General features: G+C 39.6%; 1 protein-coding gene across 2 annotated transcripts in view; it reads right to left on the minus strand.

Annotated features, from left to right (window-relative positions):
* The window catches only part of LOC139465809 (phospholipid phosphatase 1-like), a 27,492-nt gene continuing 9,008 nt past the window's right edge, over positions 1-18,484 (minus strand). For both annotated transcript variants that reach the window (XM_071247741.1, XM_071247740.1), the window contains exons 2-6: positions 10,553-10,707; positions 9,531-9,817; positions 8,532-8,589; positions 7,864-8,040; positions 1-6,726 (exon numbers count right to left, since the gene is read on the minus strand). In XM_071247741.1, coding sequence (XP_071103842.1) covers positions 6,583-6,726; positions 7,864-8,040; positions 8,532-8,589; positions 9,531-9,817; positions 10,553-10,707 — 821 coding nt within the window. In that variant the 3' untranslated portion in view covers positions 1-6,582. The remainder of the gene's footprint in view (positions 6,727-7,863; positions 8,041-8,531; positions 8,590-9,530; positions 9,818-10,552; positions 10,708-18,484) is intronic.

Consider the following 18,484-nt stretch of genomic DNA (forward strand, 5'->3'; position numbering starts at 1 on the left):
TTTCCAAACCGAAAATAATCAGGTGTGGTACAGTCAAAAATGTACATTTCCATCACTGAAGTAACCCTGGCAACCATTGCACTGGATGCCCTCTATTTCAGCATCACGATGGGGTCGATCCATTTGGTCACCTTGGAAACAATTCATTTAATATTCACTCATTCTCCATAACAAAAACGGGTTAAAATAATAAATGGTATTATCAAAATGGATTTTATTACAGAATAAGATGGAAGTACACAAGATACACTCTTTTTCACAGAAAAGAAAAAAAGGTGTGTTAGAGTACCGGTATCTTCATTCAATGCACGAGTGAGCAAATATAGCTCCACGCCACATCAACAATCTGGCAGCTTTTCAACAATCTGGCAGCTATTCAACAATCTGGCAGCTTATTTTTATGAGAATTTAATGTACGTGTGTCTACATTGTACCCATGTAAGGACATCTAAATTTTCTGTATTAAGATTATATTATATGGGTGTCTCATTTCCTTTTTGTAAATGTGTTTTCATTTCTTTTGGAGTTTTAACAAATAGTAGACATTTAAACATTTTCAGACCAGAAAATATATACTACTCAAAACAAGTCAATGAGTGAGTGAGTGAGTTTGGTTTTAGGCTGCTTTTAGCAATATTCCAGCAATATCACGGCAAGGGACACCAGAAATGGCCTTCTCACATTGTACCCATGTCGGGAATCAAACCCTGGTTTTCGGCATGACGAGCGAACACTTTAACCACTAGGCTACCCGACCTCCCCACAAGTCAAGGAACATGGCTGTATGGTGTAATACCCAACAGCCATGACAGATTAACTGCAGTCCTAGGAAAACATCGGGTGTTTCTAATCATCTTTTGTGTCATATCCATACAATTATTGGAACTAACTACTTGCTTACATCTTGAATAATACAAGTAAAAGAAATGCAAGTTAACATGGTGAAATATTATTTGAATATCTAAAAATACTTTTCATCATCTAGTACTGATAAAAACAAAGCAGACGGTATTTGTTTGTTTGTTTGTTTGTTTGTTTGTTTGTTTAATGCAGCACTCACTAATATTCCAGATATATGACGCAGGTCTGTAAATAATCGAGTCTGGACCAGACAATCCAGTGATTCACATCATGAGCATCGATCCACGTAATTGGGATCAGATGACATGCATCAACCAAGTCCGCGAGTCTGAACACCTGATCCTGTTAGTCACCTCTTACAACAAGCACAGTCGCCTTTTATTGCGACAGAGGGTATTGGAGTTGCTTCAGAAGTTTTTGAGAAGTCAGTTTAGGTGAAACAATTTTTCACAAATATGGAATAAAATTTCGAGGTATGGGGTTTATCTTGGGTCCTTCATGGAAGGAATAAGCTTTTTATTAACAATTAAGAGAAATTGTGTTGGTGATTAATTCCACAGTTCATACAGGATCTAAAACAAATTGACACGATCACAACAGCCTGTAAATAATCGAATCTTAACCAGGCAAAACAACTGTTGACAGTATGACCTTTCTTCACGTTTAGTCGGCTTCAGATACATTTGAGCAACTGTGTTCTATTCCGTTCTTGAATTTTACAGCTGTTCACCATATTTTAAATCAACTGACGATGATGTGTTACAGATACAAGCATAACCACCGTCGGCTGTTAATGACATCTTACCTTCATGTGGCCATTCCCTAGGTGCTTGCACTGGCTAAACATCTGGGTGTAACCATGCCAGTGGTTGAGTGGACATATCATCGCCACTTTGAACACTATTTCAGTTATGTAAGATGCCGTGTCAGCTTATTGTGTTTGGAAACATCATAGGACCACAGTGTCACACGTTTACCACTTTGTTGAAACCCACGACCATGGGTATGGTTTGTCTGATGTTTTAACGCTGCGCTCAGCAATATTCCAGCTATATGATGGCGGTCTGTAAATAATCGAGTCCGGACCAGACAGTCCAGTGATTGATGTCATGAGCATCGACCTACGCAATTGGGATACGATGACATGTATCAACCAAGTCAGCAAACCTGACCACACGAACCCATCAGTCACCTTTTACGCCAAGCATGGATTGCTGAAGACCTATTCTAACCCGGATCTTCACAGGTCACCATGTGTATGGTGCTGACAGACCAAGGAGATAATCAGTTGAAGCCTTTATCTGAGCTCACAACAAACACATTCGAGTTGGGATAAGGAACGGAACTATGGCCATGCAGAGAACTTCAGCATTTCAGACAAAAAAGTCACTGTGTTACAGCTTGATGAGACTCTGTGCAGACAAATCCCAATCAAGTATAGCGTGTCTGCATATATGAATCTGTTACGTCTTTGGCAAGGTAAGTAACAATGGGTATATTTTCATAATTATTTCCAGGATGGTTTCATAATTATTCCAGGATGGTTTCATAATAATTCAGGAGGGTTTCATAATTATTTCCAGGATGGTTTCATAATTATTTCCAGGATGGTTTCATAATTATTTCCAGCATGGTTTCATAATTATTTCCAGGATGGTTTCATAATTATTTCAGGATGGTTTCATAATTATTTCCAGTTTGGATGACAGGTTTTACACAAAATACATCATATTAGAATACATTTGTGGGATAAACATATTGTTGTCAACAATGACTTAGTTTGCGAGGCTGGACAAGAAAAAACGAGAAATATTTGGAGTGCTGTGACAATAAACTGGTTTGAAACGAAATATGGGGGTCAGACTTGTATACACCCCTTCATAAGTAGGTGAACATGTAATATTAGGGACAAAAACAATATTATTTACATCTCTTCACATATCACAGAAAAGGGTTCAGGTACAAATATATTACCCGACTCGGCGGAATACATAAGATAATCTCATTTATGTTCTTGAAGTGAATACATACAGAGACCAATCACACACTACAGGGCTCGATTTAACTACACAAAACATGCACCAGTGCAACCAATTATTGAAAAGTGCAACTGACTATTTATTCTACAGGCACCAAGTGCAAAAATTTCAGATTTGTGTCTGACCCTTACTTTCCCACACAATGTCGATCAATGAACACATTCAATCACTCTCAGGTTTTAGCACCACACTACACCACTATTCCCCGTATTATGTGTACTTTGTCATGCTTTCTTGGGCTTGATGTCATCAAACTGTGGGCACTACCAAGAATATGTGCACATGTTCAAATGATGTCTTACAACAATACGTCAAAAATGTATGTAAGATCGTGACACAGTCATCAGAGATCAAAGATTTTATTTATTAAGACTAGTTTATTCATCCATCACGTCGGTTTCATAATTTTATGGGACCAGGGTGCTACCTGGGCCTACTTGCACAAAGCGATCTTAGCGCTAAGATGATCGTAACTCCCATACTTTAGCATAGTCTTACAATAGTCTTAGCGCTAAGATCGCTTTGTGCAAGTGGGCCCAGGTTTGGTCAGGTGCAACTGGGTTTTCATGTCAACATGCACCTGGCACAAGTTCAAAATCAAGTTCCTAAAATCGAGCCCTGCACTAATCTTACGCCACATGGAATAAATTCTGTTTCCCACCACTGTCGTTTACCTTAAATTGAATACTAGTATTAAGGAGAAAGTTATATTTGCTTGGAAACGCTTGAAACAATATAGCTACATGTACGTTTCTGTCATGTAATTGTCGCCACATTGGCCAAAATTAGTTTATTTATCAGTACCGTTACCATGGCAACTATAGTTAACATAGACAAGATTTGAACAAATTTAGAGATACAATTAGTGAGGCATCTGCTGAAACCTCATCTCGCTGCCGGGCTGCAAGATATTGATTACATTATTATTTAGGTAACCGTCATTTAATATTAGTTATACGCACCCTTATACCTGTGTTTGCTGAAGTACTGGCTTTTAAAAAAAGTGTTCCCTCACACCACAACGAAATGAGGTATGCATTTGAGGGGTTTGAATATTAAATACAAAAAATACAAATACACGATGATTATTGTATTCTTATTGTAGGATCCAGCAGTGATGAGAAACACTTTTATTTGATGTGGCCTAAGGCAACAGTATTTCCTTGTCGGGGTAATAACAGTAACTGAACTGCATAAGGGAATACCAGGGTACCAGTATTGTATATGAGATTGTTACTTATGAAGCAATAAATTAGGACAGTGAACAAACACAGACCAACAACAAGGGCTTCCTGAAACAAAATATTACCAAACTTTACATACAGCGAAAACCTTTAATGCAAAACAGCGGTCCTGTCATTTACTGTTAGGAAACAGCTGTACACCAAGCTCCTCACAGTGACAGCCACTTCCTGGATCTCAACATACGGTAATGGTAGCAAAGGTGTCATACACTGAGATGGAGCTTGGTCTATACACCATAGCCAGTTCAAGAAGCTCTATGGAACTCGTGACCATGTCACTGGCATCGTCCAAGGGCAAGGGAGTTAACTGACGGTAAAAGTCCAGTTTCCACCCTTGCTGAACTAAGCTGGAATTTCTGGTGTCATTCGTAGTGCCTAGGGTGGCTATTACCAGTTACGTACCTTCTATGTCCCTCCCATTGACCAATCAGATTTTACCTCTCATATCTCTTGTAATTTCTTCAAATGAAATGGTGGCACCAGATAAAGACAATCTGATCGATAATCAAGATCTATATTGTAATAAAACGGGTCTTACTTCAGAAGCGTATCAAAACACATGAGCACCTTGATAAAAACATGAAAAGATTTTGAAAACATCTGTTGACACTAATTTACACATGCTTTGCAAAACCTGCAATCAACCGAAATCTGCATGACAGTTTACTAAGCAGTCGATTTTGTAACACAATTTTGATTGGACTAAGCATAGACTCATCAGTCCAGCCAAAATATAACTCCAGCCTAGTCTGGCAAGGGTGGAAACTGGACTTTTATTGTGAGTTATCTCCCTTGCCTCGAGAAGATGGTTACTGGGAGTCATATGTTGAAAAGTAGCCTGTCTATGTACATACAAAGGGACATAACTCCATCCTCATGAAGGCAAATCCCTCTATGCTCATTTTATCAGAAACCTGGTGACAGTATTTCAATATCAACTACATTCCACTGTAATAAACAGGTACAGAACAATTTCATTAAGACCACACATAATCAGTCTCCATTAATGAAACAATGACACAATATGACAAATCTACTTCAGGTCGGGCTGATGTCTAGGTCATCATGTCTCTGTGTAAGAATGGTGTAAAAAGGGTTATAAAAGTTGGTATATTCTTACTGACTGACATTCTCATCATGAGTTTGAAATGAAAACGCCATGCTTACGATGCTGAATTCAAACTGCAAGTCTTCGCTCTAGCTGATATACTTTCTCACGGGTTCATAATTCTATATACACCGATTCACAAAATGGCGCTTCATTGTTGATGGCAACATATAACGATCATTATGAGATTAAAAAAAACCATGTGAAACAGCTTCCCACATTATGAAAGTGGATGACTGGTTTGTTAAATCTTTATTAGAAATAATAATGACTTTTTCAATAGAATTTCAACGTTTTTCATCTTACATTTTCTAATATCTGCGAGTATCGGCACATGTCTTGCAGTCCGACTTCGCAGTGTTTTTTGCCTTTCAATTCCTGGTTCGGCTTATCTGCGGGTCATATCATTTTCTTTCGTATTTCAATGGTCAAGTTAACACCTCGGCTTATCTACGGGGTCGGCTTATCCGCGGTCATATACGGTAGGGCACAAGCACAAGGACTTCTCACTAACAAACACATCATAGTTACTTACTAAAAAAATATGAAACAGGAACAATCGTGTAAACACTTACTGGTACAAAATTAGAGTATGAACCTTTCACTAGGGCAGATCAGTTTCTAGCAAACTGGCCACGAATTCTCCGTGTCTGAGTAAGGAATAAAAAGAAAAAACAGCACACTCAGCAAGAAAGGGTTCGATGACATGGTACAAGTCATCATTTTACCACTTTTTCCTGAGACGTGCACAGCTGTGTACTTTCAAAAACATATCTGGAAAGTATTTGACTAATGATGACAGATATAATCAATCAAAATGTAGGTGTTTGTACGACGCGATTTTCTTTTACAAATTACAGTTCTAAATCGGTTTCTAAAATTTGATACTTTTGTTCAAGTGTCAAAAATATAAATGAAGTGTGGCCGTGCATTAAATTGCTTGCAGTAAAAGTGCACGTTATCTGACATGGGTTGATCTTACTATTGGTATGAAAATGATGAAAGTAATACAAACAAAACAAACAATGCAGAAAATCAAGTATGCATACAAAAAAGACAGAATGTTCTCTTGAGTAGGATTGTTCATTGAGTGAGCAAACATGGTCAACAGATATAAGAAAGGAAGACGCCCACCCAGGAATTCAAAGTCTGTATGTCATATGCCTGACACACACTTCAAGCCTACAAAAGACTTTTCGAATTAAGGATGATATATTGTTGTTGTCCTACATCAGTGTTTGTAGTCTCACAGTTCTTAGTTCAACCCTTTGCAAGGTAACTGTTTACATAGTGAAATTGTCTCCCTTTGTTACAGTGTGGGTTACCTCCCTTACACCACTGTTCGTCGTGAACTTTGAACATCCTCGTATTTTGCTGGCTCTTTCTTTTCGTATTTTGTCAGAGGAACTGGGCTTTTCTCGTCAGACATTCCTTCCTCATAGTTAATCCTTTTCACATCATTGACATAGAGAACCTGTAAGGATAAAAGCACAAAACATTTGAGCAACACATTTGGTTTTGACCCAACTAAAGTTTATTCTTCTTTGATGGGCATTTAGAAGTCAGAGTAGTACGGATAAGAATTTATGGATGAACAACTTCTTTATTACGTTTCGGTGTTGGGTCGAACATCTTGCTTGATAATGGTGTTAGAACCTACACCGAAACGTCGCTCTTAATTGTAATAGAGAAGTTATTCATCCATGAATTCTTATCCTTACTTAAAGTATATTCCCAAAGCGGACTTACAGAGAATTTCTTGAATGACAGAATAATCAAAATCATATTGTTTTCGAAGATTGAAAGCTTTGAACTCCTTGAAAACATCAATAGCTCATACACTAAGGCTAAAAAATAAAATAGTCTTGGTACTCAGGTACTGCCCGCATCATTCTTTCTTATTTCCATTTTTATTTTTAAATAATTAAAAAATCCTCAAATATTCCAAGTCCAACGGTGGTCAAATACTGTATTCCAGTATTTTACACATCAAGGAATACATTTATGAAGGAAGGCCCTTTCCCAGGTTGATTGTATATTGATTATTATATTTATTTGTTAGATACTTGTTTGAACAACAACAACAAAAAAGAAACCACCGGCCCATATTTTCCAAAAACATTGCCTGAGAACCAATTCTTTTATTTTTTTAAGCCTAAGGGCATGTTAATACTTTGATATTGAATTTAGACGAAATGATTTGTACATTTGGGAGACTGTATAGTGTGGTCACGTCATTTGTAATTTGTTTGTTTGTTGTTTAATGCTGCACTATTCCAGCTGTATAATGGCAGCCTCTACATAATCAAGTCTAGACCAGGCAGCCCAGTGACCGATATCGTGGGCATTGATCCACCCGATCAGGTAGGTTGACATGCTATCTCAAGCAGCCTCTTTAGTCGCTCCATACAAGCATCGGTTGAAAGGGATCAAATCTATCCATTAACCTCCAATAATGTGATTTCAAATTTGCCCTCACTGGTAAATTCTCACAAATTGTTGCACTCTCCAATTTCAAATTAGACCATGATTTTGTGGTCAAATCTCTTAAAAGTGTGCTCAATGTTATTCAGAAATCACTGTGTTGCCTTTGTGTTTATATTCCCCTTACCGTTAGAGCACTTGTGACTATTCCTAGAACAGCGCCACCTAGAACGTCGCTCCAGTGGTGCTTATAGTCGGATATCCTGGACACACAGACATATACACCGCCTAGAGCTGCCCCAAACTGGAGTAGAGCTCGCAGCAGACGACAATTCTTCCTTGGCAGACGAATTTGAGTATACATCTGAAGAGCAGACGTTAAAAAGTACATCAAATTAATCCAATGTTAAATGCTACCGGTCTTTCAAGGGGGTGGGGTGGCCTACAGCTAAAAGTGTTCGCCCATTACATGGAATACCTGGGCTTTATGTTCCAAAGGAAACCATTGTTTGAGTGATTGGATGAAGCTGATTACAAACTGCATTTCCCAGTATTTCAGCCACATGTATGTGCAGAACTAACACACACAGGCACAGACACACAAATACATTTTCTAATTCATGATTCCGCCTCTGAGTGAGGCAAAACCTTAATGGAAAATTTCTCAAGGCAGCGTAAACTCACTCACTCACTCACTCACTCACTCTCATTGCTGCATCAAGCATTATTTACTAACAAGCTCACATCAGTTGAATGTACACAAAACCTTTTCTTTACCATGTTTACAGAAAATGAGTTACAAGAGATGATAACATTATTGAAGTCAGAAATTTATATCAGCTGATGAATACTCACAATAATATACGTCATTGCAAAGGCAATGAATGACGAATGACCGGACGGAAAAGATTTCCTGGAAGTAAATAGTCAAATTATACAGCATTTTTATGATGTTTGTTTTCATTTGTTGCTTAACGCAGCACTCAGCTACATGATGGCACTCCGTAAATAATCAGGTCTGGACCACACAATCCAGTGACTGACATCATGACCATCAATCTACACAATTGGGATACAATGACATGCATCAACCAAGTCAACGAGTCTGACCATCCTACCCTATTACTTGCCTCTTTACGACAAATTTGCTAAAAAGCAATTATAACCCGCATCTTCACAGGGCTCACTGAGATACCATGCCACAGTTTATCATGAATACCCCACTCAGACACAGTATACTGACTCTGAGCCAACCAGTCCTTGTTTTAGCCCCTTAATTCCGAGCGCCAGACAGGGTAACAACAAATACCATCTTTTAACGTCTTTTGGTATGACGCGACCTTCCACTCTCCAGGAGGACGCTCAACCACTAGACCACGGAGGCGGTCCTCATGGACAGGAACAAAAGGAATAACCAGATGTCAAACTTCAGATGTCAGTTAAAACAGAAGGTAATGCTATAATACTTACACCGTATTCCATGTAATAAGCGCCTCGCTCTAGATAATAAGCGCCAACTGCAATATTTGCTAAGATATTGGCTAGTGAACAATCCCAAATAGCACCCCTTCCGATTGATCAATGTACACAAGACTTATTTATTCGTGTATAATACGCACTTGTGTGTTATATGCACCCTTAATTATGGGCAATTAAATTCTGGAAAAATATATCTTTTGTATACAAACATTTCAGGCTGACAGCATAAACTACAAAATGTATTTTTTAACTCTTTTTTCACCCAAATGATATTCTAATAAGAGCCCCCATTTCAAATTTTGAGAGCGCCCTGGCCGCTTATTACGTCAAATACGGTATATCATTAACTGGTGAACTGAAGGGGCCTAATCTTACTTGGCATCGATGATGAGCGCGTCATTCGTGCCTTGGCACACGTAGTCGACGATGTATCCGGCGCTGCAGTTGATCTTAGAGAAGTCAGGTTTGCAGACATCAAAGAAGTGTGGTCGCAGCCGACCCACCACCAATTTGACCACTTCCGTTGTCAGATAGCAGACCCCTCCTCCGAAAGATGCAACGCCTATCTGGGCGAAGAGCAGCTTCCCGTACATATTGAAGAAGGTCCGCACACAGCTGAGGCCAGTCAACAAGTAGGCATCTAAGGCCTCGATTGCAAAAATCTGAAACATACAAGTCAGTAAGTGAGTGAGTGAGTTGGGTTTACACCGCTTTCAACAGTAATCAAGTAATATCACAGCGTGTCAGATTAATGTGGGAGGTCTTAGACATTTACCACATTGGTAAAACCCTCAAGAATGGGTATGGTGCTGACAAACCTAGAAACAATCGGGGTGAACCGTGATTCGAACCATAGGTTTCTGGTTTCATACCCAGGATCTGGTACACCTAAGGGACGCAACTCAGTACAGCAAACCGCGGTGCCTTACACGACTTGGTCATCCTTGCTCCTATAAGCGGGTGAATACCGCTCAACGATGCCTCAGCGATTTAGCAGTTATTCACTTGAAATAAAAAAGGTGAGGTGAGGTGAAATGGGGTTTAACGTAGCATCCAAGATTATTGCACTTATATAGCGACGTGTGTGAGTGTGTTTGTGTGGCTGCTTGTACTAGTCCGGACTGATGCCGATTTATAGTACTAGCTCACTGAGATACCATGCCGCAGTTTAACATGAATACCCTACTCAGACACAGTATACTGACTCCAAGCTGACCAGTCCTTGTTTTAGCCCCTTAAAGCCAAGCACCAAACAGGGTAACAACAAATACCATCTTTTAACGTCTTTTGGTATGACACGGCCGGGAATCGAACCCAGGACCTTCCGCTCTCCGGGCGGACACTCTACCACTAGACCACGGAGGCGGTTTGAAAAAAAACAAAAAAACATTACGTACCAGTAACACCATGGGAAGGACACCGATGAGGGCAGCATCCACCATGGAGACCGTGTCGTCATGGTAGGGGTACATGAGAGACTGGTCATCGCAGAAGAAGCCCCGCCCAAACGGTGTCACGTCAACCTTGAAGATGGCAATAGCAGCCACAAACACTGAAACATAAAGATGCCAGTTAGTGGGTGCATGTACTCATGGTCGGCTTGTGGCCTCTGTATCACAGTAATTGTGAGTAGTTGTTTTATCATCCAAAACTGGCTCCCACGGGAGATATCCTTGGATAAGATCAAGCAATATCTACATTGTAGATATCGCTGCAATGAAATTACATCACAATGCTTTGCAGACCATTGTGACGTCACTGGTTACCATGACGTCACAATCAAATGACATCACTAATGGCTCTGCTACGGAAGCTGTTTGCAGTACTTTTTACACTGAAGACACTGCTAATTACTGTCTACAAATTGAAAAAGTTGAAAGAATGATGTTGGATGATAAATAAAATCTCACCCAAGTGTCTTTTGATATCAAATATATCAACACTCGTTGATAAAAGTGGCAAAATTCCTCGGCAAGCCTCGGAATTTTTCCACTTTTATCAACTTGTGTTGATATATTTGATTTCAAAAGACACTTGGGTGAGATTCTCTATTTATTCGTCAGTCACCAATATTTCACATAACACACCCGGCCCTGTGTGCTACAGTCGACATCGCATGTGAAACATACATCAAGGTCATATGATCAGGTGACCATGCTTGTTGTAAAAGGCGACTAACGGGATCAGGTGGTCAGACTCGCTTGACTTGGTTGATACATGTCATCGATCCCAATTTCGTGGATCGATGCTCATGATATCAATCACTGGATTGTCTGGTCCAGACTCGATTATTTACAGACCGCCGTCATATAGCGGGAATATTGCTGAGTGCGGCGTTGAACAACAAACCAACCAACCAAACCAAAAGCTTTATCGGATAAGCAGGTATGGCTTTATTGCTTTATGCAATATTCCTGCAATGTCACGGTAGGGACACTAGACATGGGCTTCACACATTGTACCCAGGTGGGTAATGGAACCCAGACCTCCAGTGTGACAAGTTAACGCTTTAACCACTAGGCTCCTTCATGGGAAGTGAGTGAGTGAGTTTGGTTTAACGCCGCTTTTAACAGTATTCCAGTTACATCACGACGTGTCAGCTTAATGTGGGAGGAAAGCCCGAAGTGATGCAGGTCTCAGACGTTTACCACTTCGGTGAAACCCACGAGCACGGTTATGGTGCTGACAAAGCTGACATAATCAGGGCAAACCGGGATTCGAACCCACAATCATAGGTTTCTGGCGTGCCCAAGGGTCGCGACTATGCATAGCGAATCTTCATGGGAAGAGGAAATATAGTTTTTATCGCGCAGGGTTATACGTGATGCATAACTGTGTGACCAAAGTACACATAAACGTATAGAATGGACAGCAGCAAATAATATATCTTGCATCCATTGTACCAAATTCTTCACAAGAAATAGGGAGTTCCTGTAAAAAAAGTAATTACCGTATTAGACGTAATAAGCACCCCACTCTCATAAGCACCCACGGAGATATTTGCTTCTATATTGGCTTGTGAACAGTCCCAATTAGCACCCCTTCCGATTGATCAATGTTCTCAAGACTTATATATTCGTGTATAATACGCACTCGTGTGTAATATGCACCCTTAATTATAGGCAATTAAATTCTGGAAAAATATATCTGTCGTTATAATACGTACAGACTTTTCTTTTGTATCTTTTCAGTCTTTCAGTATAAACCACGATATTTACGATCTTTCAAGTCTGTTTTTTTTCTAAAAAGAGCCCCCTATTTCTAATTTTGAAAGCGCCCTGGGTGCTTATTACGTCAAATATGGGTATTTAATATTTGAGTACAGTCAGCACATTTTACTTGACACTCATATTTCCTGTAAGAACCCAGTTTTGTAAGTCCAAGTAAAACCCTAGTCACATTTTACTAACAGTAACAGTACCTTGGTGATATCACAGCTTACTACCACGGAGGTAGATATGGTGCGTATCACGATACAGAGCTCCTGATACAATACGTATCACAAAACACTTATTTACATCAAATTGCGTAGAAACTACATGTTTCAGGGTAGGGCTATGAATCATCATGCATGGAACTGTTTGAAGCTTCTGAATGCCGGTACATAAGAAAACATTCAACTTTATGGGTAACAGCTTCTGGTATATTGCATTAAGCAATGTTTCGATGTAGGTTAGGCGATACTTTTTTGTATTTCTTAAGTTTACAGTCAAAATTGTTAAAAAAATATAAATACAAGTTGCTCCTTTTATCATTACTGCCGATCTTCACTTTAAAAAATGCATAAAAAGTTCAAACAAAAAAAGATTTCGGTTCCTCGTCGAGTAGAAAGCAAAGGGATGTCACTCTGATATTTTTAGCTGGGATCTTTCTCTAATACCATCAAAGCTTGTCAATGCAAAGCGCAGTGGTGACCAGTTTAATCGTCGCCCATGCTGCCAAAATGGCAGCGTCTTTCATGCATTTCACCATGACATGAATATTGTTATGTTGCCATTTGTGCACATGCTGTGTGCCAGGGATATAATACATGTTCTGGAAAAATAGAGTTGTTTTGCTTTCGTTACTCCAGAATATTTTTCTTTATACCAAACAAAAGTCATGCAAAATAAATCCGAAATGTTTTTTGTTTTGTTTTCTAATTAGCTTACCTCACTTTTGAAATGAGTTTAAAGTCACCTGTAAACCAAGAAATAAAAAAATGTTGCCTTCAAGAAAAAAAGCAAATAATCTAATTTTGCAGGTGCATCATCTCGTATTGATACAGAAAAAAATCTATCATATTGTGGCATGAAAACTGGCGATGCACCGGTGCACCTGTCTATCATGTCAGGCCGACAGGAAATGCCTGATTATCCATATTATCATTATACAGTTATCGTTTGACCGACCGTTATGAGGGAATAGTAAGCAGCCTACGCAAAATACTTGATCAGTCTGAACACACGAGTACATGAATATCAAGAATAGTGCCATGGAAGTGCAGCTCACCTGGAACGTTGGAAATTGCTGTAAGCATTCATATTCAATTATCTTCTGCATTAACCCTGAGGACAAAAAATTAACACTAAAATTCTATGATTTAAATAAAATAAGATGTCAGTATAACAGGAAACACAATGCCATTGTTCAGCTTCTTCAGAATGGCAATTTCAGGGGAAGTGATGCATTTTGAGCGATTTTTGAGCCATAAATGCATTTTGAGCGATTACAAGAGCATGGTCAAAACATAAAAGTTATAAAAAGGTGAAAATTTAATACATTGCAAAAATTGGAACATATCTCCAAGTCTTGCTACCAAGTTACCCTGACTTTTAATCAGGTCAGCTATAACAGATATATATAGGTATATAAGATATATCTACGTTATCAATAATTCTTTTATCATTTCGAGATAAGCCATCATTGGTGACATCAGCATCTGTGTACTCTAAAGAAACATGAAGGTACATCGTACTGGCTATATTTCAGCTATACGACTGTGAAACAGCTTACTGTGAAAATAGGATATACTCTCTTCACCTTCGGTCAAATCCCACAAGCAAATATATGCAACTGACGTAGCAAAGATTATCATTAGATTGAAACAGAACTGGATCCTTGCAAAACTAAGGGACACAACCCTCTACTAAAATTCTTGTCCAATGCAAGCGTTGTAATACAAGATGTGTCAAAGCACTAATTAGCTGTAATTTAAAGTCAGTATTATGAAATCGAAACAAAATTCCAACATCCCACACACTATCCATACGTAACTCATGCCTATTATATCATAGTCTATACCTCATAGTGATCAACCACGGTGCTCTGCCAACAAATTCTCAACATGCTCAAAGATCGACTACGGCACAGTGCCTTCACCTTCTCCTAGATCTACAATATTAAGCATTTATACCTTTTCACAGACTTACTACAGCAAAGCACGTACACCTCATAGACCTACAATATTGAATTGTTGACACCTTCTCACACACTTATTACCTCACACTGCCTGCACCTTTCCAGACAGCAGCACAGTGCCTGTACTTTAACGTAGACCCAAGACAGCAGCACAGTGTCTATACTTTAACATAGACCCAAGACAGAAGCTCAGTGTCTATACTTTAACATAGACCCAAGACAGCAGCACAGTGTCTGTACTTTAATCAACACAGCGCAATATGTTTACTTTAAACCAGATCCTACACAGCACATTGCCTGTACTTCAACACTGCAGAGGTTGATATAACTGATGGCCAGTTTTCCCATGGCTAGTAACAATTACAATGAGCATGCTGGCTAGTCAAACATTGAAACTAGTGACAACCGGCCACCATTCTGCAATGTTGTGTACAACAACTACTTTAGCTGCTCATAAATCGACATGAAATGAAGCAAATGGAAGCCAAAATTTAATCTCAGAGAGCAGGAAAAAACGTTTTAGGGGTGAGTAGTTCTAAATTTTAAGAGCACTGCTAGGTGGCTACCCGACATCACGTTCAGGCACCTCTCACCTCCAGCATTCAGTTGTAGGCCAGTTAGTTTGGAGAAGGGCCAGTAACTTTTAAAAGGAGTAAGCCTGCTGACATTGTACAAATTTGTTGTTAAATCTGTCTACCTGAACTTCAGTGCAGACCCAAGTACCTATACCGTAAATCAGACCCCAGACGGCACCCAAGGAGTGAAATCCATACAACCATAGTGAGTATAAGAGGAAATGACAGGAAACGTGTAACGAGATATGATGTTCATTTACTCCCATGAACATTCTCAGTCCCCTTACCTATTAACACTACAAGTGCGTTCACAGTCCACTGAACATAGAATCCACAGTTTGAGGTTGGAGATCGAATCTCTCCTCTGGTCGTCCCAAGCATAAGTGGTGACACTTCCATCTTTAGGATGTGGCAAACCCTAGGATGGGAATTCCTTTGAAAATGCTCCTCTTCAGAGATCGTGAATGCTGACAACAGTTTTACTAGTATATTATGTAACTTGTGTATCAATCTCCTTGTGACGTGACAGCTACACCAATGCACATAGACCACAAGCAGTATTGGTTAAAAAAAGTACTTAAGTCCTTCATTCAGTACTCGGCACAAATGGCAACATCCTTCGTTTCAAGAAGGGGATGAGGTTGTGTTTTACAACTTAAGCAGGAAGCTCAGGAGGTAGTAAGACAACAAAGTCTACCAGCATGATGAGGAAAGCACTGTGGCCATGGACTCTGTGGATGGTGTGATGCAAGGTGAACAGCTTGACCCTTCTCTCTTACCATTACAAGCAGAAAAAATACTGAATCATGCTAATGCAGAGCATGGTGATTAAGTTAACACTGTTGTGATACATATTTCGTCACCACTGAACACTGATAATGTCCCACTGATAACACTACTAATACTATGCAGATTGACCAGCACTGTTGCAAAGGCAACGGTCGCTTGATTATCATGATTATTGCAATGAATTACATGACAATACCTATTGTTTGAGCGGGGTTACATCATTCATCAAGGGTGGATCCAGCATTCTTGAAGGGGGGGGGGGGGATCCATAATATCATAAATCCTCTCTCAAGGGGGGGGGGGGGGGGGAGACCTTAGGGCCTTAGTAAAACTTTAAAAGGTTTTATGAGCGAGTGAGTGAGTGAGTGAGTGAGTGAGTTGGGTTTAACGCTGCTTTTAACAGTAATCCAGTTATATCACGGCGTGTCAGCTTAATGTGGGAGGAAAGCCCGAGGTGATGCAGGTCTAAGACGTTTACCACTTCGGTGAAACCCACGAGCACGAGTATGGTGCTGACAAACCTAGAAACAAAATCGGGGCGAACCGGGATTCGAACCCACAATCATAGGTTTCTGGCGTGACCAAGGGACGCAACTCTGCACAGCGAATCACTGCGCCTTAGACGCCTGGGCCACCCATGCCCCCAAAAGGTTTTATGATAGACATGTGGAGGATATTTCCAATTTGACACATCAAATGTCCCATGCAATTCCCTACTTTGACTTGTACAATATGTTCCTGGGGTCTTTTTCAGCATAATTTGAACAACTCATAGCTTATGTCACAAGCCTACTTTTACCTGTAGCTGTTCACAAAACACGTGCAGTAACAGTGAAAGCTTCTGGGTTTGAATCAGGTGGAAAACAACTTTGAAAACTATACACATTAGCCAGCTTCACTGAGTGCGCAATACTACGCATATAAACATGTCAACTCGTTGAACAAGACACAGCCTTCTTGCCAAGGTCCATTTATACAGTGATATCCTTAAAAAAGAACTCTGACAAATGTCTGAGAGACATGTTACATTCTCTTTTCAAGAGAGAATAGGGGTATTTCAACCATGTACAAAACAAATTATTTCCCAAATTAAATTCATTGATCCTAATGTCCATCATAGATTATCCAATGTATCACCTCTCCATTACCTTAGGATAAATTATCTGGTCCTATATGCTATCATAGCTTCATTAAGAACAACTAAAAAAAGCCATCCAATGCGATACGCACATGAGGGACAGACATCCTGTGCCAATGTTAGTGATTGAAGATGGAGCTGGTCAGGTCACTTCCAGAATCAAAGCTTGATAGCAAATGGGTATTAATGCGGTCTATATACAAATAAAATGAAGGTAATGTACTGATATAGTGGATGAATCTATCTCCCCTGGTGTTTGTCCTTTGAACCTAATCCTGTCAACCTCTTGTGCCAAGCATGAGTTGCTGAACGCCTATTCTAACCTGGATCTTCACGGGGGAGGGGGGGCTATAGTGATCTGATGTTTGTATTAAATTACCATAGACTTAAAGCCCTTGTGTAGACATGGTAGACATGGTAGGCGTGATGAACAAGGTTCTAGCTGTTGACTGAATATTGTCTTACGCTGCTGTCAATACTCAAGTCTTAACCACAGAGGTTTCCATAAACGATTCAAACCCATGGTTGTTTGTAAGATCAACACCTCACGCTGTCTTGGTTGGATGACACACAATGAGCCAGGTCACACCTCTTGACCATATAATCACAATCGGTTCTATTCCGACCTAGAGATGCCACACTCAACAGTTAATATACCCACACACTGCCATAACAGACACGAGTGAGTGAATAAGGTTTAACGCCACTTTTAGAGATATTCCATCAATCTTACAAAGAAGGACACCAGACATTAGTAGGGGTCAAATGATATAGCAAGGTCATGATACGATACGTATCACAATATATGTCACGATATGATATATATCGCGATACGCATATTTACATTAAATCACATGGAAACTTCTTGACAATAAATATTTCGGAGCAGGTTCAAAAGGAAGCTGGCTGTAAACATGTTCATAAGGGCTATTTTTAGTAGTGAACCAGAAACGCTAATTACAACACAATTTGCGATACAAGACTGACAAAATCACCAGAAACCATTAAACGTAGTAAGTTATTTATTTCAGCAAGTGTATCATCTTGTATCGATACAGAAAAAAACATATCATGTATTTTATCATCATATGAAAACTCACAGTGCACCAATGTATCATTTCATCCCTAGAAATTAGTTCCACACAGTGTACCCTTGTCGGCAATCGAACTCAGACATGCCTATGCTTTAAATACTAGGCTACCGAACCGCCTCTCAATATAGACAGGACATAATTCAGTAATGGAAGTGGTTCATTGTTTTACGCTGCACTTAGCAATATTTCTGATATATGAGTGAGGCCTGTAAATAATCCATTCTGAACCAGATAATCCAGTGCTTGATATTGTGAGTTGGTGGAGCATGAAAGCTATCAACAACGTCCCCGAGCCTGACTGACCCAATCCTGACCGATCCACTCCTGACTGCG

Source organism: Haliotis cracherodii, unplaced genomic scaffold, assembly GCF_022045235.1.
Source record: "Haliotis cracherodii isolate W230 unplaced genomic scaffold, xgHalCrac1.p SCAF_18, whole genome shotgun sequence".
Classification (NCBI taxonomy): domain Eukaryota; kingdom Metazoa; phylum Mollusca; class Gastropoda; order Lepetellida; family Haliotidae; genus Haliotis; species Haliotis cracherodii.